This window comes from Rhinolophus ferrumequinum, chromosome 15 (assembly GCF_004115265.2).
Source record: "Rhinolophus ferrumequinum isolate MPI-CBG mRhiFer1 chromosome 15, mRhiFer1_v1.p, whole genome shotgun sequence".
Lineage (NCBI taxonomy): Eukaryota > Metazoa > Chordata > Mammalia > Chiroptera > Rhinolophidae > Rhinolophus > Rhinolophus ferrumequinum.
Window position 1 is genome coordinate 36,721,807 of NC_046298.1, and position 22,953 is coordinate 36,744,759.

General features: G+C 37.2%; 1 protein-coding gene across 4 annotated transcripts; it reads left to right on the forward strand.

Moving 5' to 3' along the window:
* The first annotated feature begins 850 nt into the window (after positions 1-850).
* Positions 851-17,936, forward strand: LOC117034944 (zinc finger protein 14 homolog). Of its 4 annotated transcripts, none has more exons than XM_033128456.1 (6): positions 871-895; positions 5,401-5,473; positions 7,190-7,268; positions 8,480-8,606; positions 9,032-9,130; positions 14,140-17,936. In XM_033128456.1, the coding sequence occupies exons 3-6, from the start codon at positions 7,239-7,241 to the stop codon at positions 15,504-15,506; spliced, it is 1,623 nt and encodes a 540-aa protein (XP_032984347.1). In that variant the 5' UTR covers positions 871-895; positions 5,401-5,473; positions 7,190-7,238; the 3' UTR covers positions 15,507-17,936. The 4 variants fall into 4 exon arrangements, with proteins under 4 accessions (XP_032984349.1, XP_032984351.1, XP_032984347.1 ...); XM_033128457.1 differs by having other exon boundaries at positions 9,035-9,130; XM_033128458.1 differs by lacking the exon at positions 7,190-7,268 and having other exon boundaries at positions 851-895.
* Positions 17,937-22,953: the final 5,017 nt, after the last annotated feature.

The following is a 22,953-nucleotide window of genomic DNA, read 5'->3' on the forward strand; positions in this document are numbered from 1 at the left end:
AGACCACATTAACTGCCATCCTTACAATGGCGTATTAAAGGTACCATGGTATCAACATGACCCTCACTGATGTTAGCCTTGAACACTAGCTGAGGTAGCGTTTGCCAGATGTCTCCACTGTACAGTTTCTTTATTCCTCTCCCCTTACTATACTCTTTGGAAAGAAGTCATTATGCACAGCCAGCTTTTAAAAAGTGGGGAGTAATGGTCCAACTACTTGAGAAGGGGAATATTCTACACAATTTAGAATTCTCCTATATGGGAGATTTTTCCATTCTCCCCAATTTATTTATTTATTTAAAAATTAGAAGAAATAGGCACAACGCTCCAGTAATTACTAGAATTAGATTTTTCAAAATCAGTAAGGATAAAGAATATCTGAATGACAGTATCAACCATATTCACAATAGTTTCACAGCTGTAGGAACAAGAGAGAAGGAGGAAGAGACAGAGAGCTCGACCAAGCACGAGCGACTTTTCTATGTGTCTGGGTCCTGCTCCAGGTTTTGCTAGGGTGTGCGTATGTTTTCATTGAGTTTTTAATTTATATCCACACCCTACCTGGGTGTATATACTGAGCACCTGCTGTGTGCCTAGTACATATATTAGATCCATGCTGAAGCCAAACTTCTTTCTAAACCCTGGTAGAGCTTCCACAGCGACAAACATAAGCCCGAGCCTGCTGAAGGTACCCACAGTTCAGTCCGGGGCAGCCTTGATACACTGCCCGCCGCCGCTAGCCCATCTTCAAGCCCCGGTCGACCGGCCCCGCGCTTGCGCATTCCGGGCAGCCCGTTGGGGCGGGGATTAGGCCCTCCCTACCGCGGACTACATTCCCCACAGGCCTCTGCGCGTAGTTTCCTAACGGCTTCCTTGCTGGTGTCGTCTCCGAGAGGTGAGTTGGTCGCGTGCATTGAGGAAATGGGCGCGGGGGCGGCGCGGGGGTGGCGCGGGCCTCTGTGTGAACCCGGTTGCAGTGACTATGGAGTTTGTGACGCTCACTGGGCACTGGGTGCCCTGGTACGTTTTCTGCCCTTCCGCTTCAGGGCCGCACAGATCCAGCGGCCCAGAATGGCTGCGAGTTAAATGTATGAACCCCAGAGTGAAGGCCGCCAACAAAAAGACGCAGTCCTGAAAACTGCAGTTTGCAGAACCCCAGCTTAACCAGCGCCCCCTCCCAAGGAAGGTGCCGTGAACTCGGAGACAGATTCCAGCCCTGGTCTTTGTACTCTGCCCTTTCTCTCTGATACCGTGAAGGTTACCCCAGGCTCCCCGTTATTTCCTCGGTTTATGTGTGTGTTGGATGGTGGGAGCAAGTGTGGGAGTGAGGGTGACTTGAGTTAGCCAGCCTGCGCTGAGCTCCAAGAAAGGCTCAGTGTCTCAAAATTCCCGTCTCCTTTCCCAAACCTGCTGATCTTTAGGAAAGGAGAGAGAAAGGAGGACATTTCCATAGATACGTACCTATTTCGAGATGCGTTTGTGTTTCTCTTTGTTCCTTGAAATGTGATTTTTATTTTTCCGGACATGGGAATATTTGCTTCTCCTGTGAGAGACTGAAAATCAGGTCGGACTGAAAAGAGAAAAGGTAGCCCTGCCATTAATCAGGCTTGGAGAGAAGAGACAGATAAATCCAGCTGCAAAATTAATAGAAAACATTATTTCTCCCCAGGTCATGCAGTTGTAACGAGGCCATAACGACTTTCTGCAGTTTAACAAAGCTGTAGGACGTGCTCCTGACCCACTTTATTATTTTTATTACAAAAAGTGCTCCTGCCCCACTTTGCTATTTTATTACCAATTGCTAAATTACCCTCGCTTCATGGTAGCGCTCAATCTCCAATGAATCCCTCCCTCTCCTGACCTCACCTCAGAAACAGCCACCATTCTAGAATTGCCCCCACCTCTTCCTCAGAATCCTTCCGTCGGTACTCAGCCCCTTACAAGAGACCTTTTCTCCCTCTCCTCCATCGCATTCCAACCGTTCCTGTGGAATGCCTCCCCCCACACCACCCCCCGCCCCTTGAGTAAATAAATCTGACTATGCAGCCTTGTCCTACGTAGTCTTTAGCTGGTAAGGCTTTAACAGCTGAACTACCCTCTCCATGGACCCCGTCCTTTGCCCTTCTTTCCCAGTGAATGATGGGGGTGATGTGGGTAGGCACCTCCCCCTTTCCTTTTAAGTGGGTATTTACACGAACATTTGGCAATCATTTAATTCCTCCTGTGAGCTGCTGCTTTCTAAACACCAGAATGGTCTGCAAGTAAACCTGAAGGGAGGCTAACTGCAGAGCCTCATTTTAAGCTGTGATTTGTTGAGATTAGTTTAGTTGGGATCATCCTAGAAGGCTTTGATCTAGCTTCTCCCCTGCCCTGAGGTCAAAGTAGGGAGAGAGAGAGGATGGTTTGATACATGACAGGGTCTTCTGCTTTTGAGGCTTTTAATGACTGGCAATGAGGTAGGGCTTTTAGTGGAGATGTCTGTGTTAATAAAGGGAAGGGATTATAAGTAGAAGGGAAACAAAGACATTAGTTAAAGTTTGAGAAGACGTTTGAAGTTTTTGATGGCATGAGTTTGTTTCAGGCCACATATTTATGTGGTTTTAAGAGAAGCAGTTTAGTGTAGTGACAATAGTATGGCTTATGGAATTAAATCACCTTGGTTCTGATCCTAAACCTGCCACTTAGAACTGGGCGAACTTGGGGCAATTCACGTATTTCATATCTCTGTGCCACTGTTCCTTCATCTGTGAAAGGGTAATGATAGAACCTACTGTATAGGATTGCTGTGAATAAATGAAGTAATATATGTAAAGTCCACATATTATGCTTGACACATAAATGTTCAGTAGATTTAGTTGTTAACTATTATGTTGTAATTCCACGTTTTTTTCTAATCATCCAGATCCTAAAATTGTGAGGGTTTTGCCATATTTACTTCATCCACATACCCCGCTTTTAAAAATTGTTGTTAATCATGAGGAATTGTCTATCAACATGAAGCTTTGAAGCGTATTAGTTAGCATTATAAGAAAAGAGCGGGACTGAGAAGCTGGAACTTTTTATGGGGGAAAAAAGAAAATTTTCTTTAATAATTATGGGAAGAAGAGTATATAGTATTGTACATCTTCAACGATGTGGCTGCCTTTCATTAAATGTCTGTTTGCTACTTTAAGTGCTTTACATGGAGTGTCTTTTTTAATCCTCATAACAACCCTTTGATATAGAATCTATAATTACCACCATTTTATATAGGAGGAAACTAAGGCTGAAAAATTACGTAACATGTCCAAGATCATACAGTTAATAACTATCAGAACTGAGATTTATATCCTGAAAATCTGACAGCAAAGCCTATATTAGTAATTACAGCAGTATATCAAGTCTCATCATTATGTATATTTAAAATTCTTTCTGCCTTACTAAGTAATCCATCAGGATGGAGGGAGGAGATATTAATCTGATGGCAGCAAGCACTGTCCAGTTAGGCCAAATTATACTGACGCTATGGGGTCTCTGTGGAGGGAAATGGATTTTATACAGTAAGATTTATGCTTTACAATTTTCATTTTAGTGATGTTCTATGCAAAGTGAGACTAGTAAGACAAGATCCAGCAGCTGTTGGAGAGCTTTATAGGCATCTTAACCCAAAGGATTGGTTCAGAAGCAAAATAAACCCATTCGTCAGGAAGATGTGAAAGGAGGCAGCAGTGAGACTGCCATCCGTGCTTCAAAGACATCAGTCAGGGACTTTTTGCCATTCTTTTCTAGATACTACTGCAACGTGCATTAGCAAATTAAATCAGAGTTGTTTCATGAATTAGAAGCTGAAGTTAAAAAGTCAGTCAGGAAAAATAGCAGCTGAGTATCCTGAGCTTTTTACCTCAGTTAATAGAAGACGAAAAAGAAAACCTTGACCTGAGAAAGGCTTTTCCTTCTTTGGAGTGTTTGTGTACGTTAGGTTCACACTGTATTTACTATGGTGATGAGTATCAGTGGCTGTCTCTGTAAACATTGTAACTGGTCCTTCTAGGCGTACATGTGATTTTTTTCTGTCAGAATAGTTTAATGCCATACATGTTGGGTGTTTTAGTTGTTTTGTTTTTTTAAAACGGTAGCTTCACCCATTTCATCAAAATTGTGGTAACAGCATCACTTTTTAATATCTGCATGGTTTTCAATTGTTTAATCTTTTCTCCAGTTAGAGTCTTTTCAGCTTTTATCCATTGTAAACCATATCTGTCAGCATACCTCTGCAGACATCTTTATGTACATGTACAAATAGTTCCTTTAGTCCCAACAGTGGAGTTTCTGGTTCACAGGGTTTAAGTGGAGCTTCACATAGTTCTTTGGACCAGCCTAGTGTCCATTTCCCCATGACTTTGCTAATATCTGGTATCATCAGTCGTTTAGATCTCCCAACCCAATCACTGTAAAAAGTATTTTTGTTGTTGCTTTAACAAGCATTATCTTAATTAGTAGATGATGTTTAGTATCTTTTGAAAGGTGATTTCTATTTTTTAGTAAATTGCCTTTGCTTAGGTTTCTCTCCGTGAAGTAGAAATCCTAGCCTTCAGAGGCAAAAGCCAAAGTCGAAAGATGGCTTTTTAGTTAGAGAAGTGTGGATTCAAAACAAAAGAAAGCTCTGCCACTTAATCACTGTGAATTTGGGCTAGTGATTTGACCTCTGGGCATCAGTTTCCTGAGCTGTTGAAAGGAGAGAAGAACTGGATTGCAGAACAGTGCCGAGATCACCCAGTGGTGTGTATAAAGCATCCATCACATCAAAGTTCTCAGTGAATGTTTGTTGTTGACTAACTGCAGTGGTCGTGAATCCCCTCCTCCCCAGCTTGGGTACTGAAAGAGAGGGAGTGGCAAAGGATAGGATGGTGTGAGAGGTCCTGACTGGGGACACCCGGTAGTGGGTTTCCTGGCTGGGGAAAGGCCAGTGCAGCTTTACAATGGCAGGAGCTGCCACGCTCAGTCTGTGTGGTTTTCAGTCTTTGTGGTTAGGAATTTCAGGCAGAATCCTGGGTCTCAAAGGAGGTTCTGTGTTTCTCTGCCCTGAAAAGTATGAGAGGGAGGAGGAACTGCTCAGGACAAGTCTGAATAATCTAACGTTAGGACCACATTGCCAGATGAGGAACTGGTCAGAAATCCTGCAGAAGTATCTGGTCTTCTACGTCAAGTCCATCATTGTTCACTGGGATTCTTCGGGGCTTGGATTTCTTCAGACTCCCTAAACTCTCCTCCAGTTTGTGTAGATATGGGATCAGTGTGGGTGCAGTGGTGTGGAATAGTTTGGAAGAAGGAGAGGAAGAGAAAAAAAAGCTCATATTAACAGAAGTCATTTTGGAAGCTCTGAGGCACATCCGGTCTCACGGCTTCTTTTTCTTCTTCCAGATCTGACTTATCTGGACTCTGCAGTTCTCCAACAGAAATCTCAAGGACTGACCAGTTCGAAACCATGGCCCATGTAAGTTGATGTTTCTCTTTTTTGAAATATTGTCGGTTTCTAGGTCATGCGTACACACTCATTCCTTACGCTGAAATTTCCTGTGTAACAGAACTCCATCCAAAAACCTGCTCTAGTTTCTCTCATTCCTATGAGAGTTGGGGACAAATAGCCCAGTATCCTCTCCATGAGCTCTTCCTTTTTTTTCACTAATGTAGACCATCTCCTATCTACAAAATCTTCTGTCAAGAGCCATTAGGGAATAAAAGCTTGAGGAAAATGCAGGTATTCTCTGCAGAATGTTCCCCCATTAACATTTTCCGATAGAACAGCTTTTGATTTTAATTAACTTCAGAGAAAGTATATTTCTCTGATGCAGTGATTTTTAGTCTAGTTTTATGTAGGAAAAATTTATGTCCCCAACACGCAATTTAACATTTTACAAAAGTTTTGTGGACTTTTTATTGACATATAATGTACATAGAGAAAAGTGCACAAATTATAAGTGTACAGCTATATGAATTTTTATAAATGGAGTATATTTATGCTACCAGCACTCAGGTCAAGAAAGAGAATATTACGAACACTTCAGATACCTCCTTTTTAGCTACTCCCTTACCTACCCAGTCCAAACGTAACCTCTATCCTGACGCCAAATACCATAAATTAATTTTGCCTATTTTTAGAACTACAATGCAACATTTTTAAACAAAAAACAATGTGCAACAAAATCTAGTTTTATTCCAAATATAATTGCTAGGCCATCAAAACCACCTGCTGGTGTTTTGACATGCATGCAAGTATCATTAAAGGGGAAGCATATATCTGGTCCTTCTGATAATAAAGGAGGCATCAGATCATCATAGTGAGGGTGAGCCATTTCTGCCATTGTGTTCTCATTGGAAATGCATTTTCATAGTGCATTTCACATATAGCCCTTGGTTTTGCTCAGTATAAAATGAGTTCCTAAAAAGTTGGCAAAGTTTTGAAGAAAACTGGAGAAAGAAGCAAAGCAAGTGAGAAAAGAGTTCAGTAAAAAAGACAATGAAAATATTAAAGCCAAAGATATGTGTGCACTGACACTTATGTACTATGTTCCTATACTGGGGGGAATATGAAGCTAGTTGGAGGGTTGGAATTGATGTATAATGCAGTATAATTCTTTGGTTTAAAATGATGGGAAAATAGACATCAGGTCAATACTGCAGTGTTAGGATGTCTGATTTTTAGGAATGGATTATTGATATTAAGTGGGAGATCCCAGTTTTTAACTGACTTGAATACCTGTGGTTTGGTGAAAGAATTTGATCCTATTTGACTGCTCTAGGGAAAACTCCAAACTTCTCCACACACCTGTTTCCCAAGTACATAGGATAAGATTTAGTATTGGCTGGTCTCAGTCTCTGTGTGTTGTTAGGTATGTAAGGCTTTTAGGATTGGGTGGAGTCGGTAGGGGTGTGATTGGGGCCTTGTATTATAAGGCCTAAATTTCATGTACTGCCTTGATACCTTTATCAAGGCTCCAAAGGCCTAACCATGAGTTCTGCTCTCACCAGAGACGCCCACCATCCAACAAAAGACCCCCTACCTGGCTAGTTCTCCTAGCTAGTACTAGCTAAACCCCTCCTGGTCTTTGATGTAATGGGTTTCAACCCCTGCCAGCCTGCAGAATTATGCAAACAAGCCAATTACATCCTCCCACGGGAACCAGGGAACTACAAAGCCTACCTCCCACAGACCCTGCTTGTTCACTCTATTCCTGAGTGCAACCCCTGTGTGGCCCTGCATGACGTGTGGTGTCCTCTACCTCTGGGCTGTGAGTATATGTGACTAATAAACTACTGGCAATCTCATCTGTCTGGTGTCAGGTATTCAGCCATCTCGTGCTATCTAGGGTAAAGGATCCCTCCCTCACCAATGGATGAATAGGAGGTCATCAGAACAGGACTACAGATAGAGAGATCAGGAATCATCTCGGGGAAACCCTGAGAGAAAAATACCAGGAGCAAGTCCATTGTGTAGTTTTATAGGACGTGCTGGTCTAGAGCATGGTTTCTCAACCTTGGAGCTATTAATATTTTGAGCCAGAGAATCTTTTATTGTGGGGGACTGTCCTCTGTATTGTAGGATGTCTGAAGGTATCCCTGGCCTCCACAATTAGATGCCTGTAACGCTAAACACTCTCTCCCCGCAGCTGTGACCATCAAATTGTCTCCAGACATGGCCAGCTGTCTTCTGGGGAGTGAAATCACTCCTCATTAAACACCTCTGGTCCAGAGTGATATCCTTCACGATTCACAATCCTCTAACTCAGGAATGAGGAAAGGTGTTCAGTGAGGGATGATGGGTGATAAAGAGTGAGAAAGTTATCCAGATGCATAAGTAAGTATTAGACGATACAGACCCTGTGAGCTGAGGAAGACTTTTGAGATTATATTGAATTAAAACATCTAAATAGAAAAAAGATTGAATCTAATATGTTTAAAATGTGGACTACCAGATAGCAAATTTTAGGCAGTTTACTAAAGAATTGGTCATAACAGGGAAAATGTTTATAATAAAATTTGACTTTGTGATTAATTTGAGTATGTTTTCTTAGAGATTTTATAGTATAGTCAGGAGAAATTTTTATCAATATTTTTTTATGGTCATTAAAGGAAAAAATGTAGAAGACCTCATATTTCTTAAGGATTTATGGTGGAGACACAGCTTGCAGCAGGCTGTGTGCACTGTTTTGTTTAATTGGGATTTTTGGGGGGTTATTTTATTCATTTCTAGATATGTGTAGGTAAAAATTTAATCTTATCTGCAACCACAGGACTATTCAAGATATGTAGCAAGCGCTCTGCTTCAGTGATACTTATTTTCTTACTACTCCCTGTGCATGTCTGAAGTTTTCAGCCCTACCCTATTTGCTGCTATGTGGCCCCCTCTCAGCAATGCAATCTTCAATCTTTCCATCTAGAAAATACTTCATTTCTTTTCATAAGTAATATATGAGTTTGTTTTTATTCTCCCTCCACCTAGGGTTCAGTGACATTCATGGACGTGGCCATAGACTTCTCACAGGAAGAATGGGAATTCCTGAACTCAGCTCAGAGGGACCTATACAGGGATGTAATGTGGGAGAATTATAGCAACTTCATTTCACTAGGTAAGGCTATTTATGCCAAATTATATTGGCCTTTTCTACTGTCAATTTCAGGACTATGTTTTGAGAAACAAGATCAATTTTGTCTTTCTGTTCCAAAGGCATGGTTCAAGCTTTGGTAGGTTGGAAATAGGCCCTTCCATTTGAACCCAGGCAGTCTGGATCCAGATTTTGTTTTCTCAACCATTACACAAAACTGCCTCTCAACAGAGCTTGTGTGAGTTTAAATTATATTAAGACCTGTTCTTAACAATCTGGTGTCTATTCCTTGTGGTCCTGAGGTTACCATAATATGAGTGTTCTTCAACTCCCTTGCATTTCTTGGCTCTTAGGTTTTATAAAATACCATTTTGATCTGTAGTTAACTATAAATTTAACCAAATCTGAATCTAAGAGTTTATAATTTCATGTCATGTTTTTCTTTTAAGCAGGACCTTCTATTTCTAAACCAGATGTGATTACATTATTGGATGAAGGGAAGGAGCCCTGGATGGTTGTGAGGGAAGGGACAAGAAGACACTACCCTGGTGAGTGAGGGCTTAGCAGGCATAGGGAAGTCATTACTGCAGGTAATACCAAGCTGCCTAGGGTAAAGGTACAACCTTTAGATGTTGTTGGCGATCTCTCTTCAAATGCCCGTGGCCTGTGGAGGAAAGGCCTGAGGTGGGGGAAGCAAATTAAAATCTTAAGCCTGAACTGACAGAGGGACTTCCTGTTGACCTTGATTCCGACTCTGTTTCTTGTCTTTCGATATTTCTTTCCCACTTCAAAGAGAGGAGCTGTTCTCAGTAGAAGGAAAGAAATGATAAATGTAAAAACCGAAGTCAATAAAATAGAAAAAGGAAAGAAATAGAGAAAATTAATAAAGCTAAGAGTTAATTTCTTGAAAAGATCAACAAAGTTGGTAAACACCTATCTTGACTAATCAAGAAGAAAAGACAATATAAATTACTGTCAGGAATGGAAGAGGGTGTTTTCAATTCACATCTATAGCCACTAAAAGAATAGTTAGAGAATACTGTTTGTTCAGCATGTTCTTTCTTCCTTTTTTTCTCTCCTGCCTTTTTTGTATTAATCAAGTATTTTTATTTTAGCTTTTGTCTTTTTAGCATGTTAGTTATACATACTTTTATTTTTCTTCTTGTGGTTGCCCTAGAGACTAACAAAAGCATTCTTTACTTACTACTACACTGTACCTTAAATTAGTTCCTTTACATCCTTCCCAATATTATAGAGGTCTTAAAAACATTTTAATTCCTTTTATGTGTTACCCACTTTTTTGTGCTGTTGTTGTCATATGTCTTAATTTCATATACTTTTTAACCTCAGCAGATCGTTAATTTACATTATATTGTCAGTATTATATTTACCTTTTACAGTGCTCTTTATTCTTTTCTGCATTGCTGTGCTTCTATCCATTCTAATCAAAACCACTATCATCTTCCATCAGGACAAATGAGATAGGTTTCTAATTGGTCTTCCTACTGCCCATCTTGCCCGTATTCAATCCATTCTCCAGAATGATAATTACAAGACAAACCAACTCTTGACATTCCTCTTCTCAAAAATCTCCAGCAGCTTTCTATCACACTTAAAATAAAAGTCACATACCTTCCCCTATACTATATAAAACTTTACATGTTATAATCCTTGCCTAAGTTTCTGACTTCATTTCGTTATTTTACTTTTTATTGTGTTAAGGAACTAACCATACATTCCTATTATTTTGAGTGCTTTTTAAAAAATAAGGAATGAGTGCTGAATTATGTCAGATGCCTTTCCAGTGTCTATGGAAATAATCATATGATTTTTCTATACTTAGAATAATGAATTTGATGAATTGTTCTGGTAGATTTTCTAATATTGAAGTGCCTTTGTTTTCCTAGAATAAGCCACGCTTAGTTATGATGTATTCTCTTTCCATGTTCTCTCGGAGTTTTTGCATGAATTTTCATAAGTGATATTGACATAATTTTTCTTTGCTAGGTTGTTGTGGGGTTTTTTTTATTGAGATATAATTATTTCTTTACTAGGCTTTTGTTCCATTTTAAACTCACTTAAAAATATCTTGGAATTTTTCTTTTTAAGTGTTCTGGCCACTTGAAATATAATTGAACTATGTGCTTTCTAAAGTTCTGATAATCTTCAAAATAATTTTTGGAGTAGGTCTTTGACTGCTTTCTCTACATTTTCCTAGAAACTTACCCTTTATTGGCATAGTATTTTTTTTATGATTTTCAAAATATTCCTTTTTAATAATTATTTGCTAGCGTCATGAACTGTGAAGGATCTGCAATGTTATCCTACTTGCAAGCTAACCAGTTAGCCTGCCACAGTGTCATGGATGCTGGCAGAAGACACAAGACACCTAAGCCAAAAACAAAGGATTTTATTGCTCACAGCACAAGAACCAGCATGAACCTCAGTATATTTGCATTATTTCTCTTTGCACACAAGTCCCATGGGGGTGACGTGGATGGGTGTAGATAGATGCCTGAACAAGCGGTGAGCTGTGTTATAGGAGAGGAACCCTGAGCTCATTTAGAGAACGCAAATCTTTTATAATGGACAATAAGCATGCATGACCTTTGCTTTGAGGAGATATGACCTTTATTATATTGAACAGTTAATTAGCAAACCTGTCTGGTGATTCAGAGAGAGATACTCTCTCTCCCTTCCCAGGCTGTTTGTTATACAAACATTCTTGAAAAGATAGCCCAGAACAAAGGTGGTCGGTCAGTGCTTCTGCTTGCAATATGTGCAAAAATCTGAGAGACCCCTGGTTAGTTGTCTCTGAATACCTAGTTTTTTATTTGTTTGAATATGTTCCTTTGTATCCTTGTTATCTTAGCTAATGGATAATATACTTCACTGATTTCTTTTTTAAAACAACCTGGAGTTTTTCTTAATTTGTGTATTAATTTTATTCTCTTCCTATTATCCACTTAATTAAATTCTGCTTTTATTTTAATTTGTTGCATTTTTCTAGGTTCCTTAGGATATTTTGTTGTTCTTTTTCTAACTTTAGAGTGGGATACTCACATACTTTCATTTCTATTACTCTAAGAACTTAAATATGTCAATGAATTTTCTTCTAAGATCTGTAGCTCTAGTTCATAGATTCTTTTTTTTTTTTTTTTTTTTTTAAATTTATTTTTAATTTATTGGGGGTGACAATTGTTAGTAGAATTACATAGATTTCAGTTGTGCAATTCTGTATCACATCATCCATAAATCACACTGTGTGTTCACCACCCAGAGTCAGCTCCCCTTCCATCACCGTACATTTGATCCCCCTCACCCTCATCCCCCACCCCCCATAGATTCTTGATAATGTGTTTTCAATATTTTCTAGAAATTTTACAACTTCAGTAGAGTTTTTTAAATTTGAAGAGAAGATGTCTCTTGGTTTTATGATTTTATTCTCATTTTGTTTCATGTGATCAGACTATTGTTTGAATCATTTTGATACTTATACATTTATACTGAAGTTGCAGAAAAAAAGCTTTCCTATCTCTCCCATCCTGTTTTCCCCCATTCTTTGCTTACTTCATTCCACATCTTGATTTTCTTCATGCAAATCTCCCATCTGAATTACTATTTTTGAGCTCAGATTTAACGTAGCGTTTAGTTTTCTCTATTGCATTCAGGTGATACCAAGCCCCATTCCATATTTGACAGTTATTCCGATATGCTCGATATTTCCGCATGCCTTTTTACTTGTGATTTCATAAGCCTGTCAATGTTAGCATGATTGAAAAATATTTGAAATCATTTTCTGGGAAGTATAAAAGTTGCTTTGGATATGTACAATGGAAAGGAGTCCCTAGGGAAGATATGAAGGAACAAAGTTTGAGTAAATGTAGCATTGATAAACAATAATATAAACTCTGCTGGAGATACATCATTGTAGTACAATATAAAAGAGTAGAGACAGACGTATGTATTTGTTAATGATTACACAGTTTTGGAAATTAAATGAGTAACAGCAATTGTTATATAATGTAAATGAATGTAGAGCTTGTTTCTGTTACTGGGGAAACTCAGGAATAAGAAACTAACAGAATAACAAATGAGAAAATTAATAAATATATTATTCCAAAATTGGGAAAAGTGGTACAAAGAAGAGCAACAGATTGCTGGGATAGAGCATAAAGTATATAGACTTAAATGGGGTCAGCAGGAATAGCTTTCCTGAATACATGATTTTTGTTTTGAGACCTGAGGATGAAAAGCCAACGATGCAAAGTCGGAGGATTTCTCAAAGACGGAGCAACCTGTGAACTGTCTTATTTAATAGGAACAGTTGTATCATTTTTTTAAAATGTGTCTTGTACTTAAAAGAGGCCTTTATGACATGAAAAGAGAGAGTAAATGGGAGAGGAGTCGGTAAGCAGAAGCCTTATTATTCCTGCTCAGGTATTTATATTTTATTCTAATTGTAAAGAGAAATGATTGAAAATGTTTAAGTAGAAGGACTCAAACACTGATCAGCATTAGAATCATTTGTTGGAGAATATAAATAAGAACAAAACGAAAACATGCCCAGGACCTAGTCCTATAGATTCTGTTTCAGTCAGTCAAAAATACCTCTGTGTAGTTTTAACAAATCTTCAGATAATTCGTATCCTCACTTAAATCAGGCCTCTATTGACTTAACCTGTTTTCCCAACCACCAGGCTCACCTCCTTTCCTGGACTTTCCTTATTCTCTGTTTCCTTTGCCTTTTTTGAAATGTTTGAGAATATAGCCTGTTCCCTAATACAGTTAATAATCCATAATACAAATTAGCTTAATAGTGATACAAAATAGGGACTGATATCAGTATAATGTGGAAATCAGTTGGTTCACAGCTAACTGTAGCAGAAATGCCTATTTTCTTAGTTGATTGGAGCCAGAATTATAGAAGTAGATTTATAACATTCAGTAGTAAAGGCAAAAGCCTTCAGTTTGATGCTTTGTTATAAGCCCTTCCACCTCTATATTAAGAAAATTAATACTAAATGCCTGCACCCAGGGCTCCCTCCCCAGAGATGTACACAGTCAACCTTGCATGGCTCCTAGCTAAAGACACATTGCACTTCACCCCATTCTCACCTTAATGGTAGCCTCACTGGCTCAGGGCTTTATTTTCATGCGCAAAGTCTCAGCACCTGAAGTCTGACATTTCCACTTCATTTTTGTGTGTTTAATATCCATGAAGTGGCCTTCAGCTATACTAAGCTATCTTCTGGGTTCCCTGGAGATACCAATTATTACATTTGTTTGTGCTCTGCTAATAAAGTTGGATAGATTAGAGTGGTCTTCTCTAGTCCTATTTTTTGGTGTGTAACTTTGCAGAAGATGGGTTGTTGTTTTTTGTTTGTTTTTTTTTAGATACATATATGTGGTATTGTAGCAGAAATGCCCATGTTCTAGAGATGTCTAATTCGTTCACTTGTAATAGGCATTATTTTAGGTGTCTTTTATTTCTCGATGGAAGTTTTCTTTGTTCTGGAACAGGAAAATGCGATGTCTTTGCTTTCTTATTTTTCAGATTTGGAGTCCAGATGCAAGACCAATACTTTATCACCAGAAAAGGATATTTATGAAATATATTCGTTCCAATGGGAGGTAATGGAAAGAATTAAAAGCTATAGCCTTCAGGACTCCATTTTTAGAAATGATTGGGAATGCAAAAGCAAGATTGAGGGGCAACAGGTACCACAAGAGGGATATTTTGGGCAAGTGAAAATTACTTCTGAAAAAATGACCACTTACAAAAAGCATAATTTTTTTGCTGAATATCAGAGAGTTCATAATGGAGAAAAGTTATATGAATGTAAGGAATGTAGGAAGACCTTTATTCGTCGTTCAACACTTAGTCAGCACCTGAGAATTCACACTGGTGAGAAACCTTATAAATGTAAAGAATGTGGGCAGGCTTTTAGACAGCGTGCACACCTTATTCGACATCACAAACTTCATACTGGTGAGAAACCCTATGAATGTAAGGAATGTGGGAAGGCCTTTACAGTGCTCCAAGAACTTACTCAACATCAGAGACTTCATACTGGTGAAAAGCCCTATGAATGTAAGGAATGTGGAAAGGCCTTTAGAGTACATCAGCAACTTGCTCGACATCAGAGAATTCACACTGGTGAGAAACCCTATGAATGTAAAGCATGTGGGAAGACCTTTAGGCAGTGTACACACCTTACTCGACATCAGAGACTTCATACTGCTGAGAAGCTCTATGAATGTAAGGAATGTGGGAAAGCCTTCGTATGTAGTCCAGACCTTAGAGTACATCAGAAAATTCATTTTGGTGAGAAGCCCTATGAATGTAAGGAATGTGGAAAGGCATTTAGAATATGCCAACAACTTACTGTCCATCAAAGTATTCATACTGGTGAGAAACCCTATGAATGTAAGGAATGTGGAAAGACTTTTAGATTAAGACAACAACTTGTTCGCCATCAGAGAATTCATACTCGTGAAAAACCCTATGAATGTATGGAATGTTGGAAGACTTTTAGTAGTTACTCACAACTTATTTCACATCAAAGCATTCATATTGGTGAGAGACCTTATGAGTGTGAAGAATGTGGGAAGGCCTTTAGGCTGCTCTCACAACTTACTCAACATCAGAGTATTCATACTGGTGAGAAACCTTATGAATGTAAGGAATGTAGAAAACCTTTTAGACTGCTCTCACAACTTACTCAACATCAGAGTATTCATACTGGTGAGAAACCCTATGACTGTAAGGAATGTGGAAAGGCTTTTAGACTTTATTCATTTCTTACTCAACACCAGAGAATTCATACAGGTGAGAAACCTTACAAATGTAAGGCATGTAAAAAGGCCTTTAGACAGCATTCACACCTTACTCAACATCAGAAAATACATAATGGAATTTAATACAAGAAAGCCTTCAAATGCACATTATATTACAGAACCTCACAAAATTCATTTTTGAGAAAATTTGTTTCATGCTTACATTGAAGCATAAGAAATTTTATATTACAGAACAAAAGTGTTGCTTTAAAAGCCTTCCTTCATTCGAACATTTTTTATCTTCAAATTTATGAGAGAATAATACAATGAATATAGGAAAATCTTTAGCTTCATTTACCATTGTTTCCATTTCACCACTTTATTACCAGTGTGTTACTGGACAAGGTACTTAAATTTCTGTGCCTCATTTTACTCACTTGTAAAATGGTGATAACAGTACCTATATATATTATTTATTGCTGTGTAATAAATTACAACAACTCAATAGCTTAAAATAATACACATTTATTATCTCACAATTCCTATGGGGCAGGAGTCTGGGCATAACTTAGTTGGGTCTTCTGCTTCAGGGTCTCTCACAGGCTAAAATCAAGGTTTTAGCTGGGCTGGGTCTCATCTGAAGGCTAACTGGGGAAGGGATCCACTTTCAACCTCACATCGTTGTTGGCTAAATTGATTTTCTTTAGAGCTATTTCACTGATGTTCTCAGTTTTTAACTGGCTGTTGGCTGAAGGCTGACCTCAGTTCCTTGCCACATGGGCCTCTTCAACATGACTGCCAACTTCATCAAAGTTTGCAAGCCAAAAAGGCAATAGAGTCTGCTAGCATCATAGAAATTATAATCTTGTGTAGTCTTATCACTGAAGTAATAGTTCATCACTTTTGCTGTCTTCTACTGGCTAGAAGCAAATTACTAGGTTGCCCCCACATTCAAAGGAAGAGGATTACACAACAGTGTGAATACTCGGAGGCAGGGACCATTGGGGCCAATCACAGTTAGCCTGCTACACTGTGCGATAGAATTGTTGTAGGATTAAATAGTTACTACTTGGAAAAATAGCCACATAGCATGTTTTCTGTAAATATCTGTAACTGTTATCATCATTAGTATTAGTGAATTCATATGCAAGAAATGTCCTTTAGAAGTAGTAAATGTAGAAAAGCCTCCTGTTACTCACTGCTCAGCACTTACTAAATTTAAGATAATTTATTCTGGGTAAAATCTAGGAGGTTATATTCAATGTGAGTTTTCCAACACTTGTGCTGCATCAGAAATTTCTTGCTGAAAACCTTACGAATTTCATGAATATTAGATTGAGAGTACAACTGTTGAAGAATCAAAGAGAAACATGAAATTATTTTCCCATAATTTCCAAAAGTAAATGTTTTATAATCCCTATTGTCTGAGTATCATTCAAAATTTAATTAGAAACTATCAAAACGATGGCAAAAAGGAAACTAACCACTTGGAAATTTAATATTGTGTGTGCATGTTCGTGTGTTTGTGTGTGTATAAAACTCTTGTATAAAAGAAGGAAAACATCATTTCATTACAGTCAATATACTTTTTGATGCTCAAGTTGCCCTATCTTCAACTAGTGGAAGTTGGGTCTTTTGATATGACCCCAATAGTAGTTAGTTTACTTGATTATGGCTGTAGAATTTGGTCAGCTATGCATGCTGCTTGGACACCATTTCATCCTGAAAATTGATAAATAGGGCAGGGGAGTAATTTATTTTGCTTTTGCCACATGAACCAAATTTCATGGCTACCAAAAGCTCACAAATTAAAGTTGTTTTTTTTTTAAATCTAACCAGTAAATTTAGAGAGATTGATAGGATTAGAAAAGCCACCATTTTCTAGTTCCCTAATGGAATAATAAGTCCAGAAAATGATCTTCAACTGCTATTAAAACTACTAGGTGAAAGATTTTATAGTGAGAACATTATAGTGAATTTATCAACCTGACCACCTCTGATCCCTCTGATCAATTTTAACCTCTATAAAAGTGGGACGATCATCAGACAATATGCACTTCCTGATATAATGCAATAGGAAGTACACACCACTACTTACAAAGCCTTATTGTCAAAATTATAAACTGAAGGAATCAAATATTTAAGTCAAATTCTTTGAAAACAGGAATTTGGGGAATAGATGAACAAAGGTAAATGGCACCACTGGGAAGCATCCAAGTAGATCCAGAAAGTGTAAAATTTTACAAAACAAACAACCAGCTTTCTTCAAGTGGGTGGCATGAAAATGAAGAGCACTGTTAACGTGTAAAAAGAGACAAGAGACATATCAACTAAATTTAATATATGGGCATTACTTGGACCTAGTTTGAACAAAATGTAAAAAGACATTTGGAGACTGGGGGAAAGGTGGACAAACACCGCATATTAAATGGTATTTAGAAATAGTAATTGAAAAATTTAAAAAGGAGGGGAAGGTAAAGGGAAATAAGAGATTCAGATTTCTATGTGTAAACCAAATCATGGGGATGTAAAGCAAAGCATAAGGAATATAGTCAGTAATATGGTAATAACTATGTATAGTGCCAGGTAAGTACTGGACTAGTCAGGGGGATCACTCCTTAAATTATATAAATGTCTAACCATTATGTTCTACACCTGAAATTAATATAAAATAATATTGAATGTTAATTGTAATTGAAGAATTTAAAAAGGGGAAAAGTTGAAGGGGAATAAGAGGTTCAAATTTCCAGGTATAAAACAAGTCATGAGGATGTAAGGTACAGCATAGGAAATACAGTCAATGATATTGTGATAGCATGTTACAGTGTCAGATGGTTGCTGGACTTAACCATGGTGATCACTTCTTTAGGTATGTAAATGTTGAATAACTATGGTGTACCCCTGAAACTAATATAATATTGTATGTTAGCTATATGTTAATAAAAAAATCTTAAAAAGATAATAATTTTGTCAGGGATGATATCAATGTGATTACCAAGAAATAAGACCTGTTGTTAGACATACATGATTACATGCTTATGAAATGACAAGATACCCAGATTTGCGATAAAATACTCCAGCAATAGAAAAAGAATTGGCAAAGAGAACCGGAAAGGAGATTGGCAAAATGTTGATAATTAAAGTGCAGTGGTTTGTATATGGGGCTCATTGTTCTAACATTTCTACTTTTCTGTGTGTTTAAGTTTCAATAAAATGTTTAAAATCGAAACTGAAATTACAGACTACTTAGAAATGAGATGCCTGCGTATCTAAACTTGTCAGATATCACCAAAGTTTTTCTATTCAGTGAAAAATGAATACCCTTTAATGCACTAAGGAAACTTCGTTTGTGGACTCAGTCTTCATCTTCTTAACTTATCCACAGCTATTAACTCTGGGCCTGTCACATACATAAATGTATTAAAGGAATGAATAAGCATTTATGTCAAGAAATCAGAAACAAAACCAACACAAGAGAAGCAAAGTATAATTAAAAGGATAAATTAAGGAACTAGACAATAGTTGATTTTTTTAAAATAAATTTTTATTTTTCAATTATAGTTGACATTCAATATGTTGGATTTAGGTGTGCAGCATAGTGGTTAGAAATTTATATAGCTTATGAAGTGATCCCCCTAATAAGTCTAGTACCCACCTGACACCATACATAGTTATTACAGTATTATTGACTATATTCCCTATGCTGTACTTTACATCGCTGTGACTATTTGTAACTGCCAGTTTGTAATTTTGAATCCCTTCACCTTTTACACCCATTCCCCTAAGGCCCTCCATTCTGGCAACCATCATTTTGTTCTCTGTATCTGTGAGCTTGTTTCTCTTTTATTTATTTTGTTTTTAGATTCCACATATAAGTGAAATCATACGGTATTTGTCTTTCATTGTCTGACTTATTTTACTTAGCATAATACCCTCTAGGTCTATCCATGTTGTTGCAAATGGTAAGATTTCATTCTTTTTTATGGCTGAGTAATCTTCCGTTGTATATATGTACCACTTTTTTATCCAATCATCTATTGATGGACACTTAGGTTGCTTCCGTATCTTGGCTGTTGTAAATAATGCTGCAGTGGATATAGGGATGCATATATCTTTTCGAATTAGTGTTTTGGATTTCTTTGGATAAATACCCAGGAGTGGAATTGCTGGGTCATTAGGTAGTTCTATTTTTAACTTTTTGAGGAACCTCTATAATGTTTTCTGTAGTGGCTGCACCAATTTGAATTCCAATCAACAATGCAGGAGGTTTCCTTTTTCACACATCCTCGACAACACTTGTTAATTTATTGATGATAGCCATTGTGACAGGTATGAGGTGATAACTCATTGTGATTTTAATTTCCATTTTTCTGATGATCAGTGATGTTGAGCATCTTTTCATGTGTCTGTTGTCCCCTTGGAAGAAATGCCTATTTAGGTCCTCTGCCCCCTTTCAAATTAATTGCTTTGTCTTTTTGGTTTAAGTTGTGTAGGTTTCTTACATATTTTGGATATTAACCATTTATCGAATATATCCTTGGTAAATATCTCTCTCCCATTCAGTAGTTTGTCTTTTCGTTTTGTTGATGATTTCCTTTGCTCAGACTTTTTAGTTTGATGTAGTCCTGTTTAGTTTTTCTTTTGTTTCCCTTACCTGAGAAGACATAACCCCCAAAATATTACTAAGAGCAATATCAGAGAGTTTACTATCTGTGTTTCCTTCTAGGAGTTTTATGATTTCAGGTCTTATATTTAAGACTTTAATACATTTTTAGTTTATTCTTGTATATGGTATAAGAAAGTGGTTTAGTTTCTTTTTTTCTCACACGTATCTGTCCAGTTTTCCCAACACCAATTATTGAAGAGACTGTCTTTACCCCATTGTATATTCTTGACTTTTTTTGCCATAGGTTAATTGACCATGTGGGTGCGGGTTTATTTCTGGGCTCTCTATTCTTTTCCATGGATCTATGTGTCTTTTTATGCCAACACCGTGCCATTTTTAATTATCATAGCCTTGTGGTAGCTTCTTCAATGTCTTTCTTCAATGTCTTACATATTCCAAATACAGGTATTTTACCTCCTTGGTTAGACTTATTCCTAGGTATTTTATTCTTTTGATGCAATTGTAAATGGGAGTGTTTTTTTAGATTTCTCTTTCTGATAGTTCATTATTGGTGTATAAAAATGCAACCAATTTCTAAATGTTAGTTTTGTATCCTGCCAGTTTACTGAATTCATTGATCAGTTCTAATAGTTTTTTGGTGGACTCTTTAGGATTCTGTAGTATCATGTCATCTCTGAATAATGACAGTTTTACTTCTTCCTTTCTACTTTGGATGGTTTTTTTTCTTTTTCTTGTCTGATAGCTGTGGCTAGGATACTAGGATACTAGTATACGATACTTTACTATGTTGAATAGAAGTGGTGAAGGTGGACACCCTTGTCTTGTTCCTGATCTTAAGGCAAATGCTTTTATCTTTTCACCATTGAGTTTGATGTTAGCTGTGGACTTGTCATACATTGCCTTATTATATTGAGGTATGTTCCCTCTATCTCCACTATCCTGAGAGCTGTTTGTTTTTTAAAAAAATCATAAATAGATGCTGGAATTTGTCAAATGACTTTTTCTAAATCTATTGATATGATCATGTGATTTTTATCCTTCATTTTGTGTATGTTAATTGATTTGCAGTATTGAATCAATTTTGCATCCCTGGAATAAATCCCACTTGATCATGGTGTGTGATCTTTTTACTATCCTGCTGAATTGATTTGCTAATATTTTGATGAGGATTTTTGCATATATGTTCATCAGGGATAACAGCCTATAGTTTTCTTTTTTTGTAATGTTTTTGGTTTTGGAATCAGGATAATGCTTGCCCTTAATCTTGGGAGACTTCCTCCCTCTTCAGTTTTTTGGAATATTTTGAGAAGCATAGGTGTTAATTATTCATAGAATGTTTGTTAAAATTCACCTGTTAAGCCATCTTGTCCAGGATTTTCGTTTGTTGGGAGTTTTTTGGATTACTGATTTGATTTCATTAGTAGTTATTGGTCTGTTCAGAATTTCTGTTTCTTCTTGATTCAGTCTTGGAAGATTATATGTTTCTAGGAATGTATCCATTTCTTCCAAGTTGTCCAAATTTGTTGGCATGTAATTGTTCCTATAAAATCCTCTATATTTCTGTGGTGTCACTTCTTTTTCATTTCTGATTTTATTTATTTTGGGCCCTCTCTCTTTTTTTCTTAATGAATGTAGGTAACATTTATCAGTTTTGTTTATCTTTTCAAAGAACCACCTCTTAGTTTCGTTGTTCTTTTTTATTGATTTTTTTTGTTTGTTTTTTGGCCTCTGTTTCATTTTCTTTTGCTCTGATGTTTATTGTTTGTTTCCTTCCACTAACTTTGGGCTTTGTTCTTCTTTTCTAATTTTTTTAGGTGTATGTTTAAAATGTTTATTTGAGATTTTTCTTGTTTCTTTTTTTTCCATAACTTTTATTGGGGAATATTGGGGAACAGTGTGTTTCTTCAGGGCCCATCAGCTCCAAGTCATCCTTCAATCTAGTTGTGGAGGGTGCAGCTCACTGGCTCATGTGAGAATCAAACCGTCAACCCTGTTGTTCAGAGCTCGCGCTCTAACCACCTGAGCCATCCGGCTGCCCCAGATTTTTCTTGTTTCTTGAGGTAGGCTTGTATTGCTATGACTTTTCCTCTTAGAACTGTTTTTGCTGTGTCCCATATATTTTGGGTTGTTTTGTTTTTATTATCATTTGTCTGAAGGTATCTTTTGATTTCTTTCTTGATCTCATTCTTAACCCATTCGTTGTTTAGTAGCATGTTATTTAGCCTCTATATGTTCGTGTGTATTTAGTTTTCTTCTTGTTGATTTCTAGTTTCATACCACTGTGATTGGAGAACATGCTTGATGTTATTTCAGTCTCCTTAAATTTATTGCAACTTGTTTTGTGGCTTAACAAAGCCACAAATGTCCTGGAAAATGTTCCATGTGCATTCAAAAAGAATGTGTATTCTGCTGTTTTGGGGTCAAGTGTTCTAAAAATGTCAATTAAATCTGTCTGGTATAATGTGTCATTTAAGGCCACTGTTTCTGTCTGGATGATCTACAAAGGGTGCCCAAAAAATGTATACACATTTTAAGAAAGGAAAACTGTATTGAAATTGTAATAATCAACATATACCAATAACAAAAGATGAATACAAGTCATATTTGACTTCTGCAATTACAAGAGGTGCACAAAGTGGTAACCATCAGCGTCCAGACACTTCTGATTATGGCAAACTACTGCTTGAGCAACGTCGACCAAACTGTCCATTTGTATACATTTTTTTTTGGCACCTCCCGTATTAATTAAAGTCAATGAGATGTTGAAGTCCCCTAATATAATTCTAATACTCTCATTCTCTCATTTTATGTCTGTCAATATTTGCTTTATATATTTAGGTGCTTCTACATTGGGTACATAAATGTTTACAAGAGTTGTATCATCTTGTTGGATTGATCCCTTTAATGTTAAGAACGCCCGTCTTTGTCTCTTGTTACAGCCCTTGTTTTGGAGTCTATTTTGTC